The 25,160-nt window shown below is 37.7% G+C and overlaps 8 protein-coding genes across 20 annotated transcripts in view; 3 read left to right on the top strand and 5 right to left on the bottom strand.

Moving 5' to 3' along the window:
- Positions 1 to 544: 544 nt before the first annotated feature.
- Positions 545 to 4,056, bottom strand: LOC144471827 (uncharacterized). The gene is made up of 6 exons (XM_078184343.1): positions 3,764 to 4,056; positions 3,222 to 3,497; positions 2,143 to 3,150; positions 1,510 to 1,914; positions 1,288 to 1,431; positions 545 to 1,210 (listed from the first exon to the last, which is right to left on the bottom strand). The coding sequence occupies exons 1-6, from the start codon at positions 3,830 to 3,832 to the stop codon at positions 983 to 985; spliced, it is 2,130 nt and encodes a 709-aa protein (XP_078040469.1). The 5' UTR covers positions 3,833 to 4,056; the 3' UTR covers positions 545 to 982.
- Positions 4,057 to 4,341: 285 nt separating this feature from the next.
- LOC144470960 (potassium/sodium hyperpolarization-activated cyclic nucleotide-gated channel 1) lies at positions 4,342 to 7,237 on the top strand. The gene is made up of 9 exons (XM_078182570.1): positions 4,342 to 4,392; positions 4,644 to 4,882; positions 5,192 to 5,407; positions 5,525 to 5,687; positions 5,755 to 5,888; positions 6,032 to 6,219; positions 6,304 to 6,509; positions 6,603 to 6,812; positions 6,887 to 7,237. Exons 1-9 carry the CDS (start codon positions 4,342 to 4,344, stop codon positions 7,235 to 7,237), a joined length of 1,758 nt encoding a protein of 585 aa, XP_078038696.1.
- A 159-nt stretch (positions 7,238 to 7,396) lies between these two features.
- LOC144471034 (uncharacterized) lies at positions 7,397 to 8,645 on the bottom strand. Its single transcript, XM_078182693.1, is given in 1 exon segment — positions 7,397 to 8,645. A coding segment is annotated over 1 exon segment (1,101 nt). The 5' UTR covers positions 8,498 to 8,645.
- A 1,458-nt stretch (positions 8,646 to 10,103) lies between these two features.
- Positions 10,104 to 11,284, top strand: LOC144471477 (ninjurin-A). Its single transcript, XM_078183550.1, is given in 3 exon segments — positions 10,104 to 10,389; positions 10,457 to 11,042; positions 11,045 to 11,284. Coding segments are annotated over 2 exon segments (711 nt in total). The 5' UTR covers positions 10,104 to 10,389; positions 10,457 to 10,460; the 3' UTR covers positions 11,174 to 11,284.
- LOC144471476 (uncharacterized) lies at positions 11,082 to 13,485 on the bottom strand. 3 transcript variants are annotated; one of them, XM_078183547.1, is made up of 6 exons: positions 12,975 to 13,485; positions 12,561 to 12,879; positions 12,382 to 12,466; positions 12,058 to 12,272; positions 11,646 to 11,987; positions 11,082 to 11,572 (listed from the first exon to the last, which is right to left on the bottom strand). In XM_078183547.1, the coding sequence occupies exons 2-6, from the start codon at positions 12,678 to 12,680 to the stop codon at positions 11,240 to 11,242; spliced, it is 1,095 nt and encodes a 364-aa protein (XP_078039673.1). In that variant the 5' UTR covers positions 12,681 to 12,879; positions 12,975 to 13,485; the 3' UTR covers positions 11,082 to 11,239. The 3 variants fall into 3 exon arrangements, with proteins under 3 accessions (XP_078039673.1, XP_078039674.1, XP_078039675.1); XM_078183548.1 differs by having other exon boundaries at positions 12,561 to 12,763; XM_078183549.1 differs by having other exon boundaries at positions 12,061 to 12,272; positions 12,561 to 13,483.
- A 1,592-nt stretch (positions 13,486 to 15,077) lies between these two features.
- On the top strand, positions 15,078 to 19,628 carry LOC144471329 (protein spaetzle). 3 transcript variants are annotated; one of them, XM_078183261.1, is made up of 7 exons: positions 15,080 to 15,551; positions 17,146 to 17,210; positions 17,293 to 17,527; positions 17,788 to 17,960; positions 18,050 to 18,109; positions 18,200 to 18,303; positions 18,394 to 19,628. In XM_078183261.1, the coding sequence occupies exons 3-7, from the start codon at positions 17,380 to 17,382 to the stop codon at positions 18,650 to 18,652; spliced, it is 744 nt and encodes a 247-aa protein (XP_078039387.1). In that variant the 5' UTR covers positions 15,080 to 15,551; positions 17,146 to 17,210; positions 17,293 to 17,379; the 3' UTR covers positions 18,653 to 19,628. The 3 variants fall into 3 exon arrangements, with proteins under 3 accessions (XP_078039386.1, XP_078039387.1, XP_078039388.1); XM_078183262.1 differs by having other exon boundaries at positions 17,084 to 17,210; XM_078183260.1 differs by lacking the exon at positions 17,146 to 17,210 and having other exon boundaries at positions 15,078 to 15,551.
- A 27-nt stretch (positions 19,629 to 19,655) lies between these two features.
- On the bottom strand, positions 19,656 to 22,297 carry Spec2 (CDC42 small effector protein Spec2). 6 transcript variants are annotated; one of them, XR_013494249.1, is made up of 4 exons: positions 21,431 to 22,297; positions 20,993 to 21,284; positions 20,560 to 20,886; positions 19,656 to 19,970 (listed from the first exon to the last, which is right to left on the bottom strand). XR_013494249.1 is itself a non-coding variant. In XM_078183264.1 (4 exons), the coding sequence occupies exons 3-4, from the start codon at positions 21,245 to 21,247 to the stop codon at positions 20,812 to 20,814; spliced, it is 330 nt and encodes a 109-aa protein (XP_078039390.1). In that variant the 5' UTR covers positions 21,248 to 21,284; positions 21,431 to 21,634; positions 21,790 to 22,297; the 3' UTR covers positions 19,656 to 20,811. The 6 variants fall into 6 exon arrangements, 5 of the variants coding, with proteins under 5 accessions (XP_078039390.1, XP_078039389.1, XP_078039392.1 ...); XM_078183264.1 differs by having other exon boundaries at positions 19,656 to 20,886; positions 21,431 to 21,634; positions 21,790 to 22,297; XM_078183263.1 differs by having other exon boundaries at positions 19,656 to 20,886.
- A 506-nt stretch (positions 22,298 to 22,803) lies between these two features.
- LOC144471324 (cell growth regulator with RING finger domain protein 1) overlaps positions 22,804 to 25,160 on the bottom strand; it is a 57,788-nt gene continuing 55,431 nt past the window's right edge. For all 4 annotated transcript variants that reach the window (XM_078183247.1, XM_078183249.1, XM_078183246.1 and 1 more), the window contains exons 5-6: positions 25,042 to 25,149; positions 22,804 to 24,950 (exon numbers count right to left, since the gene is read on the bottom strand). In XM_078183247.1, coding sequence (XP_078039373.1) covers positions 24,498 to 24,950; positions 25,042 to 25,149 — 561 coding nt within the window. In that variant the 3' untranslated portion in view covers positions 22,804 to 24,497. The remainder of the gene's footprint in view (positions 24,951 to 25,041; positions 25,150 to 25,160) is intronic.

Here is a 25,160-nt window from a genome sequence, read left to right as displayed (position 1 = left end):
CGTTCAATTATTATTAATACAAATTAACTCTTTTAATTTTGTATGAAATATGCATTGTAAGTATATCATCGTCAAAACTATGGACTTTTAATACACACGTAAAGTTTAAAATTATATAGATAGAATATATAATAGCTTTATAATAATTTCAATATTAATTGAGATATAATGTTGGACGCGAAAAAAACCGGTCCAAAAATTGAAAAACATTTTATAATATACTTATCGATTAGGTTTTAGTTACGTATTTTTTTTTACTTAAGTAATTCTTTTGGCTCATTTATTGCACAGAATCAAAATCACATTATCACTCAATGCTTTATAAGCACACACATTGAGATTACCTTTTAATTTGTATATTGTCGGTAATCAATAAATACTTGTTTAAATTACACGAGTTTGAATTAAATTTATCATAAATATCTCTGTACTAAAGCGTTATAATCGTTGCCAAATACTTGACATAATACCGTTTTAATCATCTGCTTATTCTCTTTCACATGCAATTATAAACATTTTCACATAAATATTCTCAATAACGCGATCACGATATATAAACAACCCTATATACAATTGCTTTGTATGTATCGTTAAATATTATTAATGTTTTTATTAACATTTAAAGATGGAAAGTGTGAAAAAACTGACTGGTTTTGTGCTGTTCAATAAGAATTATAAAATATTGATTCTAGTTATGAATAAAATTCGAGTTAATCCTTCTGCCATTGAAATATACATTGTCAAATTGATGATAATGCAACGTTTTCACTTTCTTTTGATCGGCTTTAAACCTTGTGGTTATACATTGCTTCTGGATGGACAGTACGAATTATTATACTACACATTTTTTTAAACTCCTGCTTAATTGTACTATACATCTTAAAATAGTCCAAATTTGTCATTTTCATGAAATAATACATACTTCCCTTCAGTTTTCTCTTACCCTATCTTTGAAATGCGAAAGCAGATATTGAAGCCGTCTCTATGGCAAAGAAGGTAACGACGGCAAAGGTGGAGCTGGTGGTGGAAGTACCTCACTTCCAGGAATATCAAGATCATCCATGTGTTTAATCCAGTCCACGTACAGGTGTGTCAAACTTTCAAGTCTTGCCACTGTCATACCGCGACAGTAGCGAGTATCTAGGTAATGAAGACTCTTGCAATACAATTTAATAGAGTCAAGGGTATGATCCGTGAGCTGTGAGCATGCCTTTAAATTAAAGAATTCTTGAAAAGATCTGTCAATATTTATTTCATTATTATCTTAGTGACCTACGCATCAGTTACCTGTATAAGAAGACGTTTCAATCTATGTAGCCTTTGTGCCAGGTACGATATTCCAGTATCTGATATATTGTGACACTGATTCAGGTTCAGATCTTCAATTGCTGGATTATTTTTAGATAAATAATCTAATCCTACCTGTGTTACCTGCAAAAAGATACCACTTAATTAAAGGAAGTATTAATTTAAAATTGACATACATTGATAAATAACATTTTTAGCTACCTGCTGACACTGGCTCAAGTTCAATATTTTCAATTCTGGAAATGCAAATGCATGTTTTAAACTAACATCGGTAATTTTATTGCAACCAGAAAGATCTAATTCCCGAAGGCGTTTCAGCCTGTTCAATGAAAACACAGACTTATTCATATCTAAGGGACTAGATACGTTCTCACAGAGTTTCATCACTTCTCGCTTTCGATCTGCGTCTCGAACTATCTCTTCCTCAGCCCTTGACCGTAAGCTAATTCTTAGCCTGGTTTCTGGAAATTCTGGTTTATATACAACCTGAACGTTTTCGACGCGTTCGTGACTACCAGTACCCATACCCGTCAAGCCGGCGTCACTGACCTTATCGCAATGGCTTATTTTTAATGTTTGTAAATGTACAAGCTCCTTGAATATCATCTATAAAAGATAAACTTACTTTTATATGAATGAGCAGCATCGTTGATACAAAAATATATGATTTACACCGACTCTTTTAACATTTAGCAATTTCTGAAAGTGTAGGAGGACAGTCAGCGTGAAATCTAAGAAAAAATCAGCTTCTATCTAATTCACAAGAACATTCTTCACAAATATACTACTGAAAAACTTGAAAATATACCAAAATAAAAGAATAATTCTATGCACCTGTATCGTTTTGTCTGTAACACCGCTAAAACAATAACTAAGTTCGAGTACTTTCAAGTTAGGAAACGATTTGGATATGCACTCGATCGATTCCTCGTGAAGATGCAATGCGTTCGCAGAGAATATCTGCATACTCTTATTCTGCACGGTTTTCTCCGCATCATAATTTTCGCCTGCAGATTTTTGATTTACATTTCCCAATTCATTTTCTTCGAGATTATCGCCAGCAGGTTGACGCGAACAAAGTCCACGAGTTATGCAATCTCCAGTAAGTTGTTCATCCTCCGAGATATCGAGCTCTTTCAAATTTCTTAGTAGTCGAATGTATCGTACACCATTGTCAGTGACTGCACGACACCTTTTAATCCGAAATACTTCTAGTTTTGTCAAATTCTTGCAAATGCAAAGCAAACTGGCATCAGTAATTCGTACACAGAAACTAATGTCAAGCACTTTCAAGCATGGTTGATGTTGAGTCAGACCTCTGATGCCTTCAATGGTCAATTGATAACAGCTTTGCAACATCAACGATTCCAATTTTAAATCCTCTAAAGCTGCCAAAGTAGCCAAAGCTGTGCCATCGATCAGAGTGTATCCGAAATTCAAGTGCTTCAATTTGTGCGCTTGTCGTTTGAGATATTGTAATGTATTTAGAAAAGTCAATACTGAATTCGACGCTTCCGGTAGTTCTATACGGTTCTGAGGATAAAACTTTTTGTACAATCCACTGTGAAAAGATATCAGACAACCCATAAGATTCAACGACTCCACATTTGTGCAAATAGAAACTAATCTATTAAATAAAAGATCGCTTAAAAATCTATTGTAATCAAGACTAAGTTCTCGCAAGTTTTTAAACGTCTCTGAGAGCTCTTTTATGTCGTTTTCATCTTCCAAAAGTTTTCCAGACATTAGACATTCTTTGCAGGCATTTATACGTAATACTTTTAAAGAGCAGCAGCATTTTAGAATTTCTACTAGCATCCTCTCACTTAGATCACAGCACACCTAAAAGAAAATGTACAGAATTAGAAAAGAGCTTCATTTTTACACTGTTCAACAAAGTTCACAAGTCGTACCAGTACAAGACTCTTTATAATAGGTCCATAATGATCCCACACCGGCATATTCCTCTTCAACTCCACTTCTCTAAAAACAAAGTGATAAAATGGTCGTGTAGAATGCTGGAGTACATCCATTACTTGACACAGATTGTCTGCTGGAGGCGAACCAAGGACTAGTGTTTCTCGATCAACGAATTTCATAGCAAGAGATGCCTCCCGCCATGAATGGCAGACTAGTCTTGCTGACATCCTATCGGATGTAGATAAATATGATAATATATGTATAATTGTCTGAAAACAAAATTACATGTTTGTAAACAAAGAATGAAACGATTAAAACCAACAACCGGATGTTAATGAATTTAATATTACAAGCTATGCATTACTGTGCCATTAATTATCTTATCAGATAAATGTATTGTTGTTAGGTTAAGCTATTGAATAAATTATACACAGATTCTCGTCCTAAGAATGGGTACAAATTAAAATAATGGATCAACTTATAAAAATACTGTAGAATCATTGAAATGTAAAATAATATGACAAAGAAAACTTACGTCTATGGGTAACTGAATACTTTCATAATCTGTCATGTTTTGTACACAAGCGTTATTATCGGATGTCATCGGCGTAGCATGAACGTTATAAAATAGAGTCGTGAAATGATTTGCTAATCTCGTAAACGTCGACAGCCAGAAGTACGGATTAAAAATCCGTGAGTAGGTATGAAGTGTTTACGCGACATTCAGAACATTGCTCAGCTGTGCTACAGCTGTTTTTACGGGTGTCACGTGCTTCATGGATACATCAAAATCCGCGAGATATGACGTACTCGTGCTAACGATGTACATATATGTATATGCATACTGCGAATCGAACGAATCCTTTGTTAAAGATTTGTGTATTACATAATATCGTCAAATCCGAAAAAATACGAGGTAAGACGTATTTCGGTACAAATGACAAATTTACGCGTCACCTTCGACCATTCAAACTGCTGCTAATGATTTAAAAACAGTTGATCAAAGGTTTTACGTCGATCTTCTTTTTTTATTTCAAAGTCTATTCACGTCTCATATCATGAACGAGATATTTGCGTTAACAAAACTGATATATCAAATATAAAATTTAAATCATGGATTTAATGGCATATGTCCCTCATTTTTCAGAGGCTCCAAACGTCGAAGTGAGTTTTCGAGCACAATTGGATCGATGATTAGCACAATCAGTATCTTTAACTGACGATCAAGTCAAAAATGTCAATCGTTTATAATATCCCTTGAATAATATCGGGAAAAGTTTTTCTGAATCACAATATCAAATTAAAAAGATATTAAAAATGAATTAGGAAAAGTTGGAGGTCCATGTATTATTCTATAAGTATTTTCGAAAGTGCTTTTCAAATACTGGAATGTTTCTCGTTTCTGGTTGATGCAGCGTGCGCCAGTACTCGAACATGTTTGTGAACAGCCAAAAGAAGAGGACTACGTAGAAACTGTGATAAAGGGCGACTCGGTTCGGGCAAAATTATCACGATGGCTCCTGCGTCAACGAATTTTATCACGGCGACATCATTTGACTCATTGGAGTTTAAAAAGCACGACCGCGGTGAATTACGAGATTTCCAGACACGTGAAATCTCATCCTTATATGATTCATCCTTTCAGTTCATTCAGGTGAATTCGATTTATGGCAAAAATCAATTGATTCTATTGATATTTTTATGAGGCAACAGTGTATATATATATTCGTCATTTATGGACAATGATACATTAAATTACGAATATGTATGCAGTAAACTTACACTAGACTGACCTAGGTGACTGGTTTCAGTTTAAACGGTAGATAAATTATGCAAGTTTAAGTGAACATTGTGTACATGTAGACTATGATATTCGTCAATATTAATACATAAAACGTAAATATTAAAACATAATTCTGATACAGAATTGCTTTAGAACATTTGTTTGACCTATCTTCCGCAGCATCTTTTGGGAATTGTTTATGACAATATTTACGGGGATCGCCCTTGTGGTCGTTCCAGTGTCGATTACGTTTTACTTCGAGGACACCAGCATTTGGCACGTAATCACAGACATAATAAACCTTGTATTTTGGTGCGACATTGGACTGTGGTTCTTCACGGGTTATTACGATTACCGGACTAAAGTTATAGTCTTAGATCCCAGGATAGTGGCGATGTACGTTCGACCAATTATCTTTCCATTAAATGTAAATTTTGGCTTCCGGGCCAAGGCCGCCGCGAGAATGAAAACACAATTAAGGAATCGTTTAAAGTCTTTCTCAATGATGTGCAGAAAATATCTCAAGAAGTATTTCCTAATCGACGCAATGACTGCACTGCCGATTACATTCGTGAACGGGATTTTACCCCACTGGACATGGATCTGCACCACTATGAACATGATGAAATTCTTACGAATTCGCAACATGGTCGTCTACTCCCGCAGACTCCACGGTGTTAGTTTCGCGACGAAATTGATTCGACGTGCAATGGGTTCGTAAATTCGTCGATACTCGGTTCCAGGTGTACCGGATAAGCTATCAAACATTCAAGATTCTAGAAACGTTCATCGTTGTCGGGTTGACTATACATTGGGCCGCTTGCTTCGAATACTACATACCTATTTGCGTGAAGCACCTGGGCACTTTGAGCACTCAGTCGGTATTCCCGCCTACATCTAATTTACGTTGCACAATCGATCATTATTTATAAGAATCTACTATTAGGATTTATGGGAATCCTATTAGCCGATATCTTTCTGAATTATGCAAATACAGCAAGGCAGCAAACCTATTTTCAGATCTTGGATTAATTCAGAGTTTTTCCGGAGTAAGGAAACAACTACGGAACGGTATTTGGTATGCTTGAATCGCGCAATTACTGCATTGGTTCGTTCCGCGCATTATTTGGACATGAAAACGCAAGAAGATATCCTATTGAATTTGTTATTGACCTTTCTCGGGTTTGTGGGTTTCGTGTACTCTATAAGTGAGCAGTACTCAATTATATTTTTTCTCCGTTTTTCATCCATTTGTTATAATCACAATCAATAAATGTGCAATCGACTCGTAGCCCAATTAGCTGCCTTGTTAACAACGTTCCATATAACGATCAAGCGTCAGCTAAAAATTATGCAACAATTAGAAGAATACATGCGATACAAGGAGCTTCCGCAGGCTCTGCAACGTCGTTTACTAGTTTACTATGCGTATCGCAACAAGAAGCGCTTCGAAAGGAACAAAAAGATAATAGACGAGGTCTCGCCCTATTTGAGAGAGGTGTTTAGCTGTTACTTCCAATCTGTTTGATGGATAAACGATTCTCTAGATTTCCAACCATTAAAATCTAATCGATCCTACTGCTACTTTCAGGAGTTGATTTTGCACAACTATTTGACGCTGGTCTCCAACGTGGCTCTATTCAAACATCTGCCAGAGTGCGTGGTCGCGCAGTTGACGAGCGCGTTGCGTTCGGAGATCTATATGTGCGGTGATAAGATCGTTAAAGCCGGTACGCGCGGCGAGTCTCTCTATTTTATAACTTCCGGCACGGTGGCTGTCTACACTGCTAAGGGAAAAGAAGTAATATTATTGATGTTCATAATTTCAATATGACTAAATGACTAAAACTAACGACTAAAACTTGATACTAAAAGGTTTGTCATCTGGAAGACGGAAGTTACTTCGGAGAGATCGCGTTGGTGATGGAAACCGAGTTGAGAATTGCCACCGTGATAGCGGTGGAGACCTGTGAGATTTGCGTGTTAGAACGCGACGATTTTCGTCGTTACATATCTAGATATCCAGATTTGTTGAACCGTTTGCAGAACGTCACCCTCGAAAACTTAGAAAACAACCCGGGCCTAGAGGAGGCCTGCGATATAGACACGTCCGTGAGACTCCAATATATCAACATAAGTAGCATCAAACGTAATCGAAGAACTGCTAACAAGACAACCTTTAACAAACAATCAACGCATCGAAGTAAAATAGGAACAAATCAATAGCGTTACTTAGAATCGGTGCTTGAACATATAGTAGCATCACTGTTTCACAATTTCTTCTAATTCGTTTACATATGTATATGCTACCGTTATTTGCGTTAACGATCAGAGAATTAATCCTATCCTAGACAGTATCATATACTCATCATATAATAAAGATAATTAACAACGATAATTTCTTCGTCTATGCGGGTTTCTGTACGACTGTTGGTAAACCGACATAAGTCTCCAGTGTTCCGGGTAGTCTGCGCCTCTGCTTCCGCTCATAACGCTGAAGGGCGGAGCCAAGGTATCGATGCGGAAAGACCGCTTGGCAAACGGAGTCCTAGGCCTCTGTACCATAGGCTTCCTTTTCTGATCTTCTTTTCTCTCAATACCCAGAGCTAAACCAACGGCCGACTTAATCAGCCTAGGATCGTCCGTAAAGTCTCTCGGGTTGCAGGCGACGCACTTTCTGAAAGCAGATCTTCGGGGTCGTTCTTCTACTTTTTTTTGCTTCGATATGTTGATTCCGTCGAGTTTCTTGCAGAGACAGTCGCAGCAACAGCTTTTTTCTTTGTCAGCTCCCTCTTTATTTGCCGAACAAATTGTTCGACTTTTCGTGCAACGTTCGTTGTTTTCGGTGACGGAGCGTAGAGAACTCGTTGAGCTGGGAGCACGGTGAACCAATGTGAAAATGGCTGGTGCAAGACCACCCTCCGAGCCATCAATGTGAGTAGGTCTAGGCGGTTCGTAGACAGGATCTATTGGAGTCTCCCAACAGATGGCCAAATCCATCTTCGTTTTCGGCTCCTTGCAACCTAAGATCGGTCCGTACCCTCCGACCGACCCGCTTGCCGGATCATCGGATTCTTGGTTGCAGCGTTTGCAATCGCCGTGACTGTGTCTTCCGTTCGCATGCTGATGTCAGGACCCATATCAGGAGCGATGTCATGACCTTTCCAGATCGGTGTTCTTGAACACAATGTCGTCGACCTTGTCCGGTAGTGGCTGATGATCCAAGTTCTCCGCGTGCAGTTTCTTCGCCAAAGCAAAGTGCTCGTAGCAAGATGGTCGAGCATCGGTTTTTATGTTCTTCGATATCTCCGCAAAATCTTCCTCGGTCTCTCTCTTTTTAGGGCTATCGCAAACGTCGTTGGACAAGGAAGATATTTTGAGGTTCCCGGTGACATACTTAGGTTGGCAGCATTCATGATACCTGTTGGCTTTCGCAGAACTTACCAGCTTCCCGGGACAATGAGTGCAACACTTTTGAGTTTTCATGGTTTTCGATTTTTCAAGTTAATTTCTCTATAGATTCGGAATAGATCGCTTTGATCGGCGTATAAATCAGCGATTAGTTAAACTCGTATAAAGGTTGCTCAATGATGACAAGGCCAAAGGACGATAGAACTTTGTCGCCCGCAACTCCTTCGAGCAATCTACGCGCTCCGAACAAGACTGTAGGAATGCCGACCTCTTGTCTGCTTCCCTAATCTCGGTTAACAGGAACGATTGTTTGCTTGACGACGCGCTAGTTCGATACCATGATCCTGCATACATAGTTATAGTCATAGTTTTAGCAAGCTACAGAAGCAGAGACGCGATATTATTCCAATCATTTCCGAATATAATGCTGAAGACATTAAATGACAATATTGCATGCTCAAATATACTGTGACAACTGTATTAATCGCATTCTAATTAGCAACGAGCAATATCTGCGATTTCGTGGATTGTTTCTCTTTATTCATCTGTTCATTTATTTTCATACTGTTCACTGAAAATTCTACACATCTACTAATCTTCCTGCATTGCAATTCAAAAAATTTTCTCAGCTGTAAATAAATGAATAAATAAAGAAATAAATAATGCTTCTCAACATGCTATGATAGCGTAACATTATAACGATCGAGCGTGGGTTCGCGTTTCTTCTACCACTGATTCATAGAGTTCGCCCGATTCACTTTTCCTCGTACAAAAATAGAAAGACATAAGTAGTTCCCCAAAGAAAGATTCCCAGGCAGGAAACGTCTAAATAGACGAATACAGTCTGCGGCTCCCAGTATGGTTGCGCAATAGCCGTCTGTGTTCAGTCGTATCGTTGTACGCTGCTGGTAGTCGCAGCAAACCATGCCGGTAAAACGTGCTCAGAGTCATTGACGACTGCGGGAAAGTACAGAGCTACCTTGTTTGGAATATCCTGATTACCGGATCATGAATTTTAAACTTTACGATTTTTCACAGGGGCAGCGCGCGTTTTGCACTGCCAGCAACAAAGATTTGGCTAGAAATGTATGCCTCGATTTGACCATTTTCCAGTATAAATTTATGTTCGTGTGCTCGCCGATTCCTAAACGAACTTATCAACAATGCAATGGGAATATTTACGTTTTGTGTGTAACTTTTGTTACTTTCGTTATTTTGAGCAGAACAGTATGTTAATTCGTGGTTTGTCCCGAATCACTGTTACATATTATTTATAGTATACTGACGATCTTACAAGGTTTCGTTGGAGTAATGCCATTCCCCTACTTCTCACTGTCAGTCGCATAAAATCCTTGACTCGAGCCAACAGAAGAGAACGTCATTTTCATTTTCCTCAGGAAACACGTGACAATAGCATGCAACTAATAACAGTGTCCTAATAGTTTCCTAGACACCGGAGGGCTTAGAGGAAACCAATTCCAAAACACCACTTAATGACTTGCTTAATGAATTGGAACAAACGTGCTAGATAAAATGCAACATTTTACAATAATAATGTGTGGAGCATTAAGTTAACGAAATGATAGCTCTGACATACTGGTAAATCCAATGTTCAAGGGAATCGTGACGTTCTAATGCTGACATCACGAACGCCGATCATGAATCAGCCTGTTTCGATCGAGTGAATAGAAGGAAGTTCGCGTTCCTATAATCGCGTGGCCAGCAGATCTGTTTGGTCTGAGCACGGCGGTGGTGGTCTGCTGGCATGCTGCTGGCATAAGCTATTGTTGCACGCGTCGCACAATTAGTTGAAGACGATATAGACTGTAAATCGCAAACCGACAACTTCCATTCTTGTAACTGTGATCCGGTCCCATTGTTACAGAGATAAGTAATCAGTGACCCTGATAGCTGCTTGCCCTAATGTTGGACCTTCAGAGCCGTGCATTTCCTGTACACTGATAAGGGTGCGTATCAAATACTGTTTCGTCTCGTCTGAAACCGAACATTAAGATTGACAAACGGTCCGAGCAGAAACATGGATCTATTGAAACATAATGGGGATGAAATTCTCTACATGGACGACATCACGGACGAGGTAGCTCAACCACTAACGTCCAAGGAATTCGAAGCTGTTTCCATTGGACCTCGATTTGGTTCTCTGTTAGAAACAGATAATACGAACAACCCTCGGCCTACCTCTGGACCGGAGATCGATGACCTCGAACCGGAAGGAAAACCGCCGATCGGGTTCGATCATCGGGGAATAGATGATGGCTTGCTGCCAAAGGATCCCCGAACGCCACAATCAGATCTTCCGAAATTTCCAGACAGCTTAACTCCGTTTTTCCCGATAGTACCTCCACTTCAGCCTACTCCCGACGTTAATATTTATCAGCATAAGAAAACCTTAGCTCAAGGAATGATGGACCTAGCTCTGTTATCAGCAAATGCCAATCAGCTACGTTACGTTCTACAGACTGACGGAGGGCATCCGTACTTTTATCCATCGCTGGTCATGATAGGTGCCAGTCTATTTCTTCAGATCGCAGTGGGGATAGGTTTGATTTGGAACAGTAGATACAATGTCAAAGACAATGCTCAAATGTGTAAAGCTGAACGTGCGAACAACTGGACAGTGATTGGCATATTTCTGGTGACTATTCTCAATGTGTTCATATCATCGTTTGGGGTGGTCGACGGAGTGGTAACAGCACTTCCTGCAACATGACACTCACTCAGATGCTCTAAAACTATAACATATCATTTCATTCGACAACGTGTATGCGTTTTCCTTTTTTATTTTGTTATAAACCATCAAAGTTGTATACAGGAAGGTATTAAATGTAAAAGTTTTTTCAATTCCTTGGATAACTTTTCTTTATATTCTGACAGATGTTTCGTTTCTCTCTCCAATTCTGCTGACATCTCTGTCAACTGATCCTCCATTGTATTCAGATCCTTTGGCACTCTCATTAATCGCGACACAGCTGTGCTTTCTTGGACTTGACAATTATGGTTATGTTGGGACGATAAAGCTTCAAACTTTCCTTGTATAATACTATATAATACAGTTATAAATTTAAAAATTTCATTCCAGTCGATCTCAGGTGAACTTGAATGCTTTTTGTGTTCTTGTACTACAGTTACCTGAAAATTGGATTTTTACTATTACAATATGATCCTTTAGGTGAAACATATATTTTATGAGGATATTATATACCATCCATTCGAAGAATATGTGCTCTTTTCTCTGCCATTTAAAATGTGCATCCAGTAAATTTCCAGCAGTGTGTAATTCTTGCAGGTATCTCTCATCCTCCTGACAAAGCTTATTTTGATCAGAAGTCGCAATACGTTTTATTAAAGCCAGTTCTGATACGCTCAAGTGAGGGAGACCACTGACATTGATGGTTGCAGCATGAACTTTGCTTACTAAATTAGCTCTCTTATAAACAAGATTATATATCTCTCTGATATTGTAATTCACTTTACCATTTAAATGTATAATACTGTTCAGCTGGCCAACCAAGGTTTCTGGCATCTTGTGCAATACTTTCCTTTTCTAAAAAACAAATAGTTCTTTGCAAATGTCTAATTTTTAAATACATTTAAATTATGAGTAAATTTTAAACCACTTCTAAATTGTTTGGCTTTGAACATTCCCTTCCAAGAACACTGTTCGAAAGAGTCTTCCTAATTAAACTATCTAGAGTATCTTGAGTTCCAAGAAGCCAAGCAAATGCTAATAATAAATATCTGCTGTTTTTATCATGTCTATTAGAGGCATAAAATTCGATGGAAGGATACTGTAGATATGCAAAATACAATTTCGTGGCCCATACTGTATCTGAAAATATATTCGGTTTTAGTACATGGTAGTGACTGATATTAAAAACGTAATAAACATCAACAAATAAATTATATACACTGCAATACACTTAACCAAAGAAATTTACCATAATGTTGAAAGTCAATTTCGATATGCTTTTCTTGTACAACGTGATAACTCAAGATGTTCAATGCTTCCCAGAATGCCTTAACCTATTACAGAAAATAAATCATCGTCTAATATTTTACCCACTGTTTACATAGTTTCGCATATAGAGGTTATGTAAAAACTCTGTCAAATGCTTACTACATTTTCTGCGTTGTCATTAAATTTTGCTAGTCTAAAATATTCAGGTTTTATAAAAACATTGACCGATAGTTTCAAATGCTGACACAACAAAGATAAAACACTTTTTATATCGGACATTATGCCATATAAATCGAAGTAACGTTGCAGGCACTCGAATTTCAAACATCACAATCAGTTTCGCGCGTTTTTTCACATAGTGTCTGAGCAAATAGAAATAAACAGTGAAGAATGATTTTTTCATTTGTAAATTATAAAATATTTTATTTCAGTTTCACCATTTTGTTATCGTTGTAAGTATCTAAGCTGTAAAACTAGACTGTGGATATTTATGCAAAATTTTATTTTCATATGTCGTTTTACAAAAGTTACAATTAGCGAAAAGTTTCTTCTATCAACTAAAGGATCACTTACTGTAGGAAGAATATTAAAATGCTGTCAGACGTTGTTAACTTATACGTTTTTATGCACTTCATAAATCTATATATCCCGCAAACGTATAAAAATCCGCTGCCCACTTATAATAGTACTCAATCGAATTTCATTCGAGACACAAATCAAGTAAATGTAGACAATGCAGACGCAGGTTAAAAGAAACGATAACAGATCACTTTGCAATTATTTGGAGCACATGCGTGACTCACAATACCTACAAACGCCAACTACGTTATGACCTTTTTATTACGGTCGGTACGGTTGAACGAAGAAATCGACAGGTAACTGGGTTGATCATCCACCCTAACTGGCCACCGGCCTCGGATTTCCTTTGTGTTTGGAAATCTGCTAGGTGCGTAAATACCAGTCAACCAGTTCCGTGAGGTTTAACAAACCGTTTTAGAATACAATGAAACGTATTTATTGTTCATACCTGGAGTACGTAGTAAATTATCGATTAGAACAACAACGATACAGTCTACATTTTGTAATAAGAATATGACATTTAACAGTACATAAAACATACATTATGTGTTTACATATTAATATTAGTATTTACAACAATACAAATTATATGCAGTTCTCTTTACACTTTTAAATATAATTTATTTATCACATTCTATTGAATTATTGTTCTTCTGCTGAAAAATGCAAGTTTTCCTTAAAAGTATGTACAAGTGATCACTAAGCGAATATAAAAAAACATGAAAAAAATATAAAATATTTTTTTTTATTTTGGAACTAGTTTTTGAGAAAATCTAATTTGAAAGTTTGTTCTTACATACGCACTTGCGGTTATAAGCGATATACGTCATTCGACGAGCAGGAGCTTAGTAAAAACTCCAGCTCGAATAATAAAGATTCTTTATGAAGAATCACATGGTACCTGCTTGTACGTACATTCAGGGACATCCTGTATTATTCATTAGGATAATGCCGCAGTATACTTTCCTGGTTACAAAATTGGTTTTTGGATTGATCAGCAAGGTCATTCAACCTTAACCCTCGGAGTATGAATACTTGCTGAATGGGAACAGGATCTTTCGCGACCCACATCGATATTTTACCAATACGTACTCGCGGTCGTTTGGATTTGAGACCCCTACCCCTATTCTACTACTAACGTACACAGGTTCATCACTCTAAATAAGATGGGAAGGTCTCTAGACACCTCTTTACCGAAATGCGAAAGTTAATACCATATAAAATTGTTCGCGAATGGAAAAAATATGTTCAAGTTTAGTGAGACCAATTAGTGTAAACAACTATTTAAAAATTCTATAAATCTTTGCTAAAGAGAATTACTATAAATAATTTTTAGTCAAATGTGCTATTATTTTGTCGCACTATATTTCCACAAAAATTCTTTTTCTTCAAATAATATTGACTAACGGACTTCTAATTCTATTTCATTTGTGTATGTTGCTGTGGTATTTTGCAAGTTAATATAGAAATAAAACGTTGGTTGTAACGTTAAATAAAAGTTATATTAATTTCAAAGTATGCTTTCTTTTTACCTCGCGCTATAGGCTTTCGATTAGAATGACAGCGAGATGGACTACATTTTGAAACAAGAATACAACAGTTAGCAATGTTTAAAATATACACTATGTATAGAAATAGTGAGGATAATCAGCGGACCTACAGTGCCATGATCTGATTTTCTCCCGACGAGTTTATATAAATGGAGTTCTACTGTATTATAAATCAGATATTTATGTTTACTTGTGCAATAGAAAGGAATTCGAAATAGAAGAAATTATAATTCTTCGATAAAGTTAACAATTCGAGTAATGTAACCGTAACCTAATACACTTCTAAAGATTCCAAATCTATCAATAAGTTTACTTAGCATAATTAGTTAAAAGAAGCATCTAAAGTTTGGTTCTTCTTTACCAAAGTATCAGGTTTCCGGCAAGTTAATCCTTTAATCGCATGAAGCCGTGGATCTGACCTGTTCCGTATCCTGTGCCCGGCACCCCTGACCCTGGAGAGGGATATACATACTTGCAATTATCAGACCGGTGAATTTACCCCCTAAGGTCCTAAGCCTGGGCCGCGAACGGCTAACACGTCGAGGAAGATAGCTGACGCGCGTGGTAAGCAACAAGCGACGGCGACACAAGCACCACACCACAGGTCAATCGTCAATCGTGTTCCATCGTTCGAACGTGAAGGATCGCCGAGCGATTCATCGACAACCGAGTTCAAGTTCGACCGTTCCTTTTTTACGTCGATTGTGACAATCCTGTGTAAGTGCGTTTTGTATCTCAAAAAATACGCGAATTCATTCGCGCGCGACTGTGCCATCCATAGAAAATCGTCGAGAGGCATAGTATTAGACGACGCGTCGACGACGTACTGTAAACAGAGCTGAAGAATATCACTTCCTCCTGAAAAACGGTGCATGTGCTTGTGCCGTGGTTTCACGTGTCACTGAGAATTGAGCAGCCCGATTGTGATATCTGGACAACATTGATGTATTTATAGAAAATGGGACAGGAATACCGCAGCCCGATCTTGACATTCGTCGTACTCTGTTTTTTAATTATATTGGTGAGTTAACATGCTTTAATTAAAACTCCGTTGTTAAACTTATAATCACTGCTGAAAACCTCATACCGAAAAATATACTGTACAGTGTTCGATCAAAATATTTGTATGATATCTTCGCTAGGCCCGTATACCTTGTCCCCTGTATTCACCTACTTCGTATTAGATCTGTAAACAGTTGAATCCGCGGCACTATAGTTGCATTTTGAATTTAAACAGTCCGAAGCTATCAGAAATAAGTGTGTTACACGCAGCCGAATAACGTTCAGTTATTGAACGAGTAATCCAATGATTCGAAACACGTCCACAATGCACAAACTGAATCGTAATACGCTATAATATTTCATATGTAGTTAATGCTGCACAGTCTGTGATTAGCAGCCGGCCGGTCATATTTACGTAATCCGAGATCTGTTATCGTCGCGTAACTGTATTTCACGGGCTAGGGTGAACTTGTGAAATAGTAAATGATTAGTAAAATGAAGTTGAAGTACCAGTGATGTTTACATGAAATTATATTAGAAGACGATGAAGTCAAGGCGAAACAAAGCGTTATCCGATTAATTCTGTACGGGAAGTGACCGTCTCGGTTAATATTAACAAGTACCAGTCTTGGAAATACATATTAGATTTTAGAAGGTTCGTGGCAATATCTTTCACAGAAACCTATCATTCTATGAAGAAGCCAATAAAAGACGAATTGTCTTACTTTCGAAATACCCTTACTTTCTTAAGCCAACTAAGTAGATATCTTCAAGTTCATCGTGTTTTTTTTCTGGCACGTGATTTTGCTGGCAAGAATTTACAACGCATCTGCCGATTACTTATGAGCTTACTTCAGTGCATCGTTGCATATTTTATCGCAGCAGCTCTCAATGATTTCAAAACTTCGATGTCGAAAACACGAAAAAATTGAGAAATTTTAGAATTACAATTGAGAACCCCTGTACCAAAGGACGGAATAAACGAGTTAAGATTAATTATTCTTCGGATAGTGGAGAGATGGTAAAGATGTTTATCTTGATCAAGCAGCTCGAATGATGTATTCAACTCGAAAGATAGGATAATAAAAACAAAAAAGATCTCTCTTGATTTTCTAATTTTCCATTGATTAGAAACAATATGTGGAGTTCTGTTGTAAAAACTTCCCAGGAAACGGTAGAACAAAAATGAAATGCGACTAGTATGTTGATAGATCTTTGTTGTTGGAACTAAAAGTAACTCGTGTGTATTGTAGTTATTTGGTATAATGTTTCATAATTTGAAAGGATTGATTATGAAAGATAAGTAAACATAGTTAGCCGTTCGTACACTGTTGCGTAAAATTCATTCCGCAAAATATAAGTATATATCCAGCAACGTTACACATGTAAGTTCTTCGAGAGCAATAAGAAACACGAATACATTATCTAGCATTGGTCATAACTGATCCAGTGATTGGCCATTATGATCATTCCTGAGAGGTTTAAAATTGCTAGTACAGGTTCCAAGCATGCTGTGCAGAATTATTAATACTCATATAAATCATTGAATAGAGAAAGGATAATCGGTATTCGTTGATCCGTGAGAGGATATCTACACATAACGGTATTTCCAGTTTTTCTGAAGGGATATTAACACTACGATGTACTTGCTCGGGTTTGTGCGATGACCACTTAAACGGTACATTGAATTAATACGTACGCACAAACGCACACTTCTTCAAAGCTATGTATCTAGACTAACATCGGATGTATTTTTGCAGATCACACGGAACGCAGACGCGTTACCGTACCATGTAGATGGGATTGAGGATAATGATCAATTTCTTGACACTATCGAGGAACCATGGATGACTGTGAGTGTCGGACGATCGGTACCGGAAACTTCGTCAAAATTAGGCTCGAGCGATACCGAGGGCTGGTCCGATAACAATGACCAAACGCAACGAAGAGACCGCAGACGTGCATCCACCAAACAATCGATCAGACGTTACACAAGTAATAAACAAAAGATAATACACATCAATTGTGCCTAAATTTTCTCTAACTCATACCTACTGGTTGCTGTTTTAATGAATCTATACATGAAGATGAATTTGTAGAAAATTAGAATGTGGGTGGGACATTTTAATACACTGATGATTCACTTAGACCACTCGATTTATTCAATTGAAATTGTCGAATGTTCTTTTCATTCCTAAGGAGGAGAGCCTGGGATATCTTGGTTACTTGATAATCGTAAACACGTGTTCTTGCAGATTATGATGAAATGCAGTCGGACGGTAAGATCGTATTTCCTGATATGATTTCACATGTTCCTGTTTGCAAGGGTGCCACGTATTGCGAAAAGGTAAACAATTATCCCGAACACATAGTAACCGAGGCAATTCAACGAAACGGAAGTCTCAGATATCTGGCATCTGTTGACGAGGTTCGTAGGCAAATTATTAAAAAATATATGTATACATGTATGCATATTTTATTGAATACTGGTCTCTAACTTTATCTGGATACTATTAGATGCCCGCCATAGAACAGAGATTCAACGAAAACGACGATGTGCCACTCTGTGTAACAACGGTATGTAGATTCGTGGAATATTATCCTGTAAAACTGACAAACTTGTTCTTGAACAGATTATTGATTTAATAAATACTTAAATACTTTCAGGAGCAAGTAATATATCCTCAAACAGCCGAGAACAAGGATAACCAATGGAAATACATTGCAAATCAGGATAATTTTAAGCAGGGTGTACGAATTGAAAAGTGTAGGTGGGTATTCTATAAGTATAGATAGCATCTTTGCACCTGACTATCTACCGTGCGTTATTTTTTTTTTTACAAATCTTACATTATTTGCAGCAAAGAGAACACTAATTGCAACGTGATCGCCACCGATGGACCTGGACTAGGCTACAAAGCAACCTGCAAACAAAAGTACGTTTATAGACAACTTGCGGCGGTGTTGTCGGATGGCACGGTGGTCCCAGACACGTTCAAGTTCCCATCGAGTTGCTGTTGCCACCTCGCATTCACTGGAAGTCCGTTTCCAAGGATGGGCTCCACTACAGGAGGGCAGAGAAGTGACGTGACGCCTGCTAAATCACGAAAACGGAAATGAGTTTGTTATACCGTGTGACACGAATATATGCTAAACGAAGTTTTGTTAGGGAGTCGCAGCCGATGTCCCTTCGTTCCGAGAGACACCTTGAACTAAATATGTATTTAAAGCACATTCGTATTGTTAATGAAAAATCGACAGATACAATCCACTTGGATACAATTTGTTTAGATGCAAGTTTCTTGGGGTGTGCGGAAACAATAATGTATATACATCAAAGTTAAGTGCAAACTGATCTGCAAATATCGAAGTCGCGTTTTCTTACAACTTACCTAATTTCTTTTGTAAATACTGAGGTTTTTTCAGAAATATGAACTAGCTGTATATGTCTGCTATTCTGCGTTTTAATATTTAGTATTAGTCTAGACACACATACGCGTGCGTTTATATACATACATATATAAAACGAATATGCTCGAAATAGGCTGTCACCTTAGATAGACAGCGGAAAAAAGGTGTAATGCAAGACTCGCAGGCGTTTCTTGGTTTGATCCATGACCAATGGATGCTTAAAGTACAATTGTAGAAGCAGCATGGCTGTGTACGCATGTTTGATATGTAAAGACTATCGTTATGTGTATGTACGTATAGAATTTGTATTGCACTGAATATTCTTTTCAAAGTGATTACTTCTTAAACTTGTAACTAAACGATTTTAACTGAAGAGCGAGAGAGAAAAAGAGAGACAGCTTTAAAAAGAATATTTCATGCTTGGGGGACGAGACGAGTCTCTGAAATGGACATGGATCTCTATATCCACATACATATTATGTGATATTATAACCTTGACATAACGATGTATAGTTTAAAAATAGCTTTTGTATCTACAGCTAGCCTAGTAGATGTTATAATAATGATAATAATAATAATAATAAATAAGTGTGTTATGTAATATTAAAGAAAATGTGTTATTAATAATTGATTCATCTACTTTTAAGGAAAGTAAGTAATATTCATGAAACCAGATTGCAAGTACACAAATTTATTCTTACATATTAAATACAATATTTAGAACTGTCTCTTGTTTCGACATACTATTTCCTTATAGACCATAAGTGCTTGTACATTATGAGTTTCCTTTACAATTTCTTTTTTAAAAGTACCAAAAGTCTAAATAAATATTCATGATGTATGCATATAGAAGACGATCAGAATTCGGAGATATAGGAATACTTTTTAAATGCATCTAATATATACGTTTCGATGTTTAATGGTCCAGGATATAAATTAAATTCCAAAAATCCTTTGCGGATTATTTGTCCTCCTATCTCTCCGGTCAATTCGTCCCCATAAGTTTGTCAGTGGTCCATGGATACACCTTCAGGAGATCACGATTTATAAGATTAAAGTATAACAAACAATAGCTATAATAATTCACGATTCGTAGTCAAATAATTATAGACTAGGAAGAATACGTATAAATCATTTTTTTTTCTCAACTCTTTCGACACATTTAAGTTTTAAAAGTTACCTAATGTAGGTTTACGCGCCCCATTTTGGGGATTGGAGTACGGAAATAGGAAAAGTGGGCCGTGCTTTGTGAACATTCATGTCCACCGCATATATACTAAAATATTTATCCATTAATCAGCACAGGTAAACTATGCAAAATACATTCTTTCCTCATTTTTTTATCTCTTTACAAAAGCATTACGTAACCGTGAAGAAGTACTCATATTCTCATTTTGAAGTATAAGACAGGTATCTAACGCTTATTAATGATAGATTTACTACTGTAAAAAGTCATTGCGTTATCAAAAAAAAAAAACATGTAAATATGAGTAACGCTCGATATAACAATTAGCATAATTAGTATGTGTGTATATCAACGAACATCGACTATGTTCTGGAAGAGAACTATGTAATGGAAGAATAATTACAAGTTACTACAAAAAAAAGTAATGCACCTCAAAACTTGTGTGTATAATGTGGCAGTTTCTGTTCCTATCGAGCATCCAGTCTTTACAATAAAAGCGTAACTTGTACGGCAGTTGAATGTAGCGTCTAATTAAATACGAATTTTTGACACAGTCTCTGTAGGGATTAGAATCTCGCAATTGTAGATTCTGTTTAGCTTGGTCTTCATACATTTGATTTCATACTAAGATGAGACCTCATTTCCAACATATCTTTACATACAAACTGCATGTATGTCCGTTTTAATGTGAGGAACGGTAGACATTAAAAACACCATTGATTTTATACTCTCGTCTCCAAATTGTTTCCACGTCAGTCTAAATATACCATATAAATAATTTCAACATGCCTAAAATAAATTTTGATTTGCATATAATTTTTTATCCTTATAAATTCAACACAAGAAAATTAAAGTTATGCTACCTTAACTCCATATGCATTGTCATAGCCTCCTTTCATCTGCATCTGTGCCTGTATATTGGACAATTGTGCGCTGGTCATATCCACATCTCCGCTGCTTATATGACCGGTATGTCTAAAATTTGTGGGCACCCCTATCATACTACGGTCTATCCTTAATCTCTGATGTGACCGTTGCCTTCCATTGCGCGTCCTTGGTCCTTGTTGTGTTAAACAACAGGTAAAACATTGCACCCAAAGTTCTCCACTGCCAGCCATTGCTTCCTATTATTAGCAGTTATTTATTCTTCAAAACCTAGCACATAAAATCACAGAATTTCTTAGCAACAATATTTGGACTTAAACAAGGTATTCCTAAAGCATATACTACCAGATATATTTCTGAAAAAGTTCTTGATTCTGAGTATCTTAATCTTGGTTAAATGTGAAAAATTTACGAACCTAAAGGTTGTAAGGTGATAAGGATAAAGTAATTTGCTTCGAGTTTACGATTCCCTTCGTAATCCGTAATGCACCACAGTGATAACAGATAACCCAAAAAGTCAAAATTAAATTTTACACGAACATCTCGTGCTTGTAGACTACGATTGAGACATTTTAATATATAATTTACTTATCCCGGAAAACACTAGCACAATTACGAAACTGTAATAACGAAGTAAAGTTTTAAATTAGCACTTTAGATGTTCGGTGAATATCAAAATGGAAAATTTCAAAAGCTCGAATTTACACCGGGTGTTATCACCACGCGAATGAGTCAGACGTGAAAGCTGATAGAAAAACAAGGACCGCACACTCACCTCATCAAGTGATCGTACTGTGGTTCGGGTTAACCTTTGCAATAGCTCGTGATTCGAAGCCAGTGAAAAGCAAAACAAACATTCCCTTTTGATCGATGAGTGTACATGTGCCTGAAAAGGACATCCAAAACTGACTCTCACGTATCCTTCTAGTTGCGGTAAACCATCTTAGAGGTAAAGGTTCCAATGAAAACGAAAACAACCGAGTTTTTGTGATGAACAAAGGGAAGCGAACAATACGCGCCGGTTCACGACACAGTATTGTAGCGATTTTCACGAAGCATGTAGATCTGCGTCCTTATTTTTGCTCATCGAATCATCTCGAGGCGTTCGTGTGCGACGCTCACCTTCTTGTCGAAGACATTGCTCTTGGAAGACAAAATGAGAAATCGAGCTTTCAACGTTAATTCTCGCGTCAACGAAATTTCGATTGACGTTTGAGAAAAAATTCGAATACACATGTAATGTAAAGTCAGAATCGAATGTCAACTTGATCAACGGTCTCCAGAATTGTACATACACAGTGAAATACGTGTATGTACACAAACCGTGTGTATTGCTAGAGGCCCGAGCGCACCCGAAGAAAGTCGAATGTACTCGAAAATCACCGATCTATAGGAGCTGGGATCTTTGGACACAAAGAACTTGCTCTACATATTTTTTCTGTCACGCAGATTAAAAAGAACCACTTTTTTAAGATTAAAATCGTTTACATTTAAACAAACAATGAATTTGGTATATTGTTTAAGTAGTAATTCTGTAACTGTGTACTTGTACCATACACATTTCACAAGATTGACTGTTATCGCTAGAATGCAGGGATTTCTTCTATTGGTCTTCTGTTTCTTATCATGCAAATAATTGTTGGGCAAGGGAGGAGCATATAAATATGGTTCGTAATTTAATTTGGATATTAAAGTTGCAATACATATGGAATTAAAATCATTTTCTGCACTTTGGTCACAGGATAGACCGACAGGCAATGTCTTATGTATACATATGTACATGGCCCGATTTAACAGCATGAATACGCTTTATTAAATAAATTATATACAGGTTCTCACATACAGACATTGTTTCATCATCGAAACTCCATACTTGTTGAATCAAATATAAATTAGGATGTTAAGATCATCGACTACAATAACATTGACTTCAGAGGCCTTTTACTCTTGAATTAGCCGTATCGTTTCATTGTACTCTCCTACATGACACGCGTTGGGACTTGTAGCAGTGTAAATGTGCCATACGCGGCGTTTCAATGATCCCTACCGTTGTTAACGACACGTACACTGTAGCACTGCCAGTGTTAAGAATCATCGAAGCATTTTGCTTATACGGTTGCTTGTTACCAAACCGTGGATTTTATGCAAACATTTCGTTAAATCTACGTTTGCATAAACATTCGCGATCTGCTTATCACAAGAGAGTATGAGGAAGAAAAAGAGAAGAGAAAAAGTGGGAGAGAGGGGGAGAGAGAGAGAGAGAGAGAGAGAGAGAGAGAGAGAGAGAGAGAGAGAGAGAGGGAGAGAGAGAAATACCACTCTAAGCGAACAGAACGAAATTGAGAAGGTTAAGGGGTGCTTACGTCTAGTTTCCGTTTAAATTCTTCAAGTGTTAAATTCAAATCTTCTGACATCCTCGATTTGACATTTGAAATACGAATGGCTAAAACTCGTAACTCATTTCATTTTAACGTGCTTAAAATTCTATCCTCATCACGAACTCACGAAACGGGAGAACAATATCATGTTTTTTCTTTGAATGCACACTTCCAGAAGATATCCGGAAATAGGCTGACGATAATGCATTAATAAACGGTGAAATACGAAAGTGATTTTCTGTTCCGCGTTGCCCAGATTCTTTCGTGGTGTCTGGTACATAATAGATGTTATTACAATTATCACAGTCTGTGTATTTACAGTTTCTAACGTTAACACAACGTTCTCCTCTTAAATTAATTTTCATCGAACGTTTATTAGTTGTCCTTTCGATTTCCGACCGAATACCGTTTTCTTTCAAGAAGAACCTCGTGTAAAAGTCACTCCATCGCTGCTCATGGACGGCAGAGCAATTACAAAGGAAACAAAAAGTATTTTCCTTTGGATCGTTGATCCGTTACAGCTAGACAAATCGAGCGGATGGAGAGAGAAAGAGGGAAAGAGAAAAGAGAATGAGGAATAATAGATGGAGAAGAGGAGTGAGAGAAAAGTGGAGAAATACTTTAAAGGCATGCATATCAGAACTAATATCTCCTAGACCTATTGAATAATCTTGTGTTCGTATGAAATAATATCAATAACTTAATCGTTAGTTTCAATCGTAGAATCGGACACGTCCTATCTAATATTTTGTATGTACACCTTAAGTATTTATACAACGTTACTTGGTAAAAATCTGAAACGCTACTCCATAGGAGATTTTGAAATGTTTACATTTTCGTCGTTGAATCTGTGAATCGTCGGTATCGATTTCCTATCCTGGTATTTAGAAATCTTGGAAATTTTCAACGAAACTGCCATTCTCCCTGTCGTTCGAATGCTTCCCAATTGCCCGTTGCTCTAACAGCTAACAGAAAGCGGTTCTTCTTCGTTCATCGTTGTGAACGCTACACCTAGAAACGCGGAGCAGTCCCTCGGGCTCAAAAGAACGCGAAAAGTCTCCTGATTTCGAAATCGATTCGATTCGATTTGGAACAAGGGGCGTTCCTATCGCGCGAATCCGAGGAAATCGGTGAGTCTGTCGTTCCAATCGTGCAGCCAGTGGGTGGGCCCGTGACTTGACTGTCTCTGCTTGCATGGATTGATTTCCGCCTCGAGGGGCATGTACTCTTCGCCCCGGATGCAAAAGTAGCTCTTGATGGGGCTTCTGCACATGGGACACCGGTCCAGCTTGCCGAAGCAGGAGGCGCAGATGCAGGTGTGTCTGCAAGGCAGCAGGGCTCTGGAAAGAGGGAAGTACTGGCAAACGACGCAAAGTTGCTCCCCTGCTGTGTTCCAGAGCGATCCCTCGGGATCTCCGGTTCCTGATGCGACCAGCGCACCCCTCGCAGCTCCCCCGTTATTGTTGCATGGTTCCGCGAGCGCCAGGGCCGAGCCAAGACCAGAGGATACATCTCCTTCGTCGTAGTTGGTCGAGTTACCCGTTGCCAGGTACAGTTGCTGAAACCGGGTCAAACGATTTATTCTACTCCACTCTTTCCTCTTCCTACCGGTACACATCAAACGTATCTTTGTCCTTTTGGACTCTCACCTTGAGACAGGATAACTGGCCGTTCGCTTGCTTCAGATACTGTGCCAGGATTGAAGTCGGCAGGGTGCACACGCTATCCTTGATATGGACCACGTTCACCAGGGCCACCTTTTCCAAAC

The sequence above is a fragment of the Augochlora pura genome, chromosome 6 (assembly GCF_028453695.1).
Source record: "Augochlora pura isolate Apur16 chromosome 6, APUR_v2.2.1, whole genome shotgun sequence".
In the NCBI taxonomy this organism is placed as follows: domain Eukaryota; kingdom Metazoa; phylum Arthropoda; class Insecta; order Hymenoptera; family Halictidae; genus Augochlora; species Augochlora pura.
This window is presented reverse-complemented; position numbering and strand designations above follow the sequence as displayed.

What these genes read in the sequence shown, in the direction of transcription:
- Spec2 (XM_078183263.1), bottom strand. Translation starts at nt 21,247, where the DNA reads ATGGCTGGCAGTGGAGAACTTTGGGTGCAATGTTTTACCTGTTGTTTA. An exon ending in ACAATGCATATGGAGTTAAG is followed by an intron (nt 20,887 to 20,992) that starts GTAGCATAACTT and finishes TGGTATATTTAG; the next exon opens with ACTGACGTGGAAACAATTTG.
- LOC144470960 (XM_078182570.1), top strand. Translation starts at nt 4,342, where the DNA reads ATGGATTTAATGGCATATGTCCCTCATTTTTCAGAGGCTCCAAACGTC. An exon ending in CAGAGGCTCCAAACGTCGAA is followed by an intron (nt 4,393 to 4,643) that starts GTGAGTTTTCGA and finishes TGGTTGATGCAG; the next exon opens with CGTGCGCCAGTACTCGAACA. An exon ending in CATCCTTTCAGTTCATTCAG is followed by an intron (nt 4,883 to 5,191) that starts GTGAATTCGATT and finishes TATCTTCCGCAG; the next exon opens with CATCTTTTGGGAATTGTTTA.
- LOC144471476 (XM_078183547.1), bottom strand. Translation starts at nt 12,680, where the DNA reads ATGTCCGATATAAAAAGTGTTTTATCTTTGTTGTGTCAGCATTTGAAA. An exon ending in ATGACAACGCAGAAAATGTA is followed by an intron (nt 12,467 to 12,560) that starts GTAAGCATTTGA and finishes TTTCTGTAATAG; the next exon opens with GTTAAGGCATTCTGGGAAGC. An exon ending in AGCCAAACAATTTAGAAGTG is followed by an intron (nt 11,988 to 12,057) that starts GTTTAAAATTTA and finishes TTTGTTTTTTAG; the next exon opens with AAAAGGAAAGTATTGCACAA.
- LOC144471329 (XM_078183260.1), top strand. Translation starts at nt 15,489, where the DNA reads ATGGGACAGGAATACCGCAGCCCGATCTTGACATTCGTCGTACTCTGT. An exon ending in ATCTGGCATCTGTTGACGAG is followed by an intron (nt 17,961 to 18,049) that starts GTTCGTAGGCAA and finishes GGATACTATTAG; the next exon opens with ATGCCCGCCATAGAACAGAG. An exon ending in TGCCACTCTGTGTAACAACG is followed by an intron (nt 18,110 to 18,199) that starts GTATGTAGATTC and finishes AAATACTTTCAG; the next exon opens with GAGCAAGTAATATATCCTCA.
- LOC144471827 (XM_078184343.1), bottom strand. Translation starts at nt 3,832, where the DNA reads ATGACATCCGATAATAACGCTTGTGTACAAAACATGACAGATTATGAA. An exon ending in GTATTCAGTTACCCATAGAC is followed by an intron (nt 3,498 to 3,763) that starts GTAAGTTTTCTT and finishes TTTTGTTTTCAG; the next exon opens with ACAATTATACATATATTATC. An exon ending in ACTTGAGCCAGTGTCAGCAG is followed by an intron (nt 1,432 to 1,509) that starts GTAGCTAAAAAT and finishes ATCTTTTTGCAG; the next exon opens with GTAACACAGGTAGGATTAGA.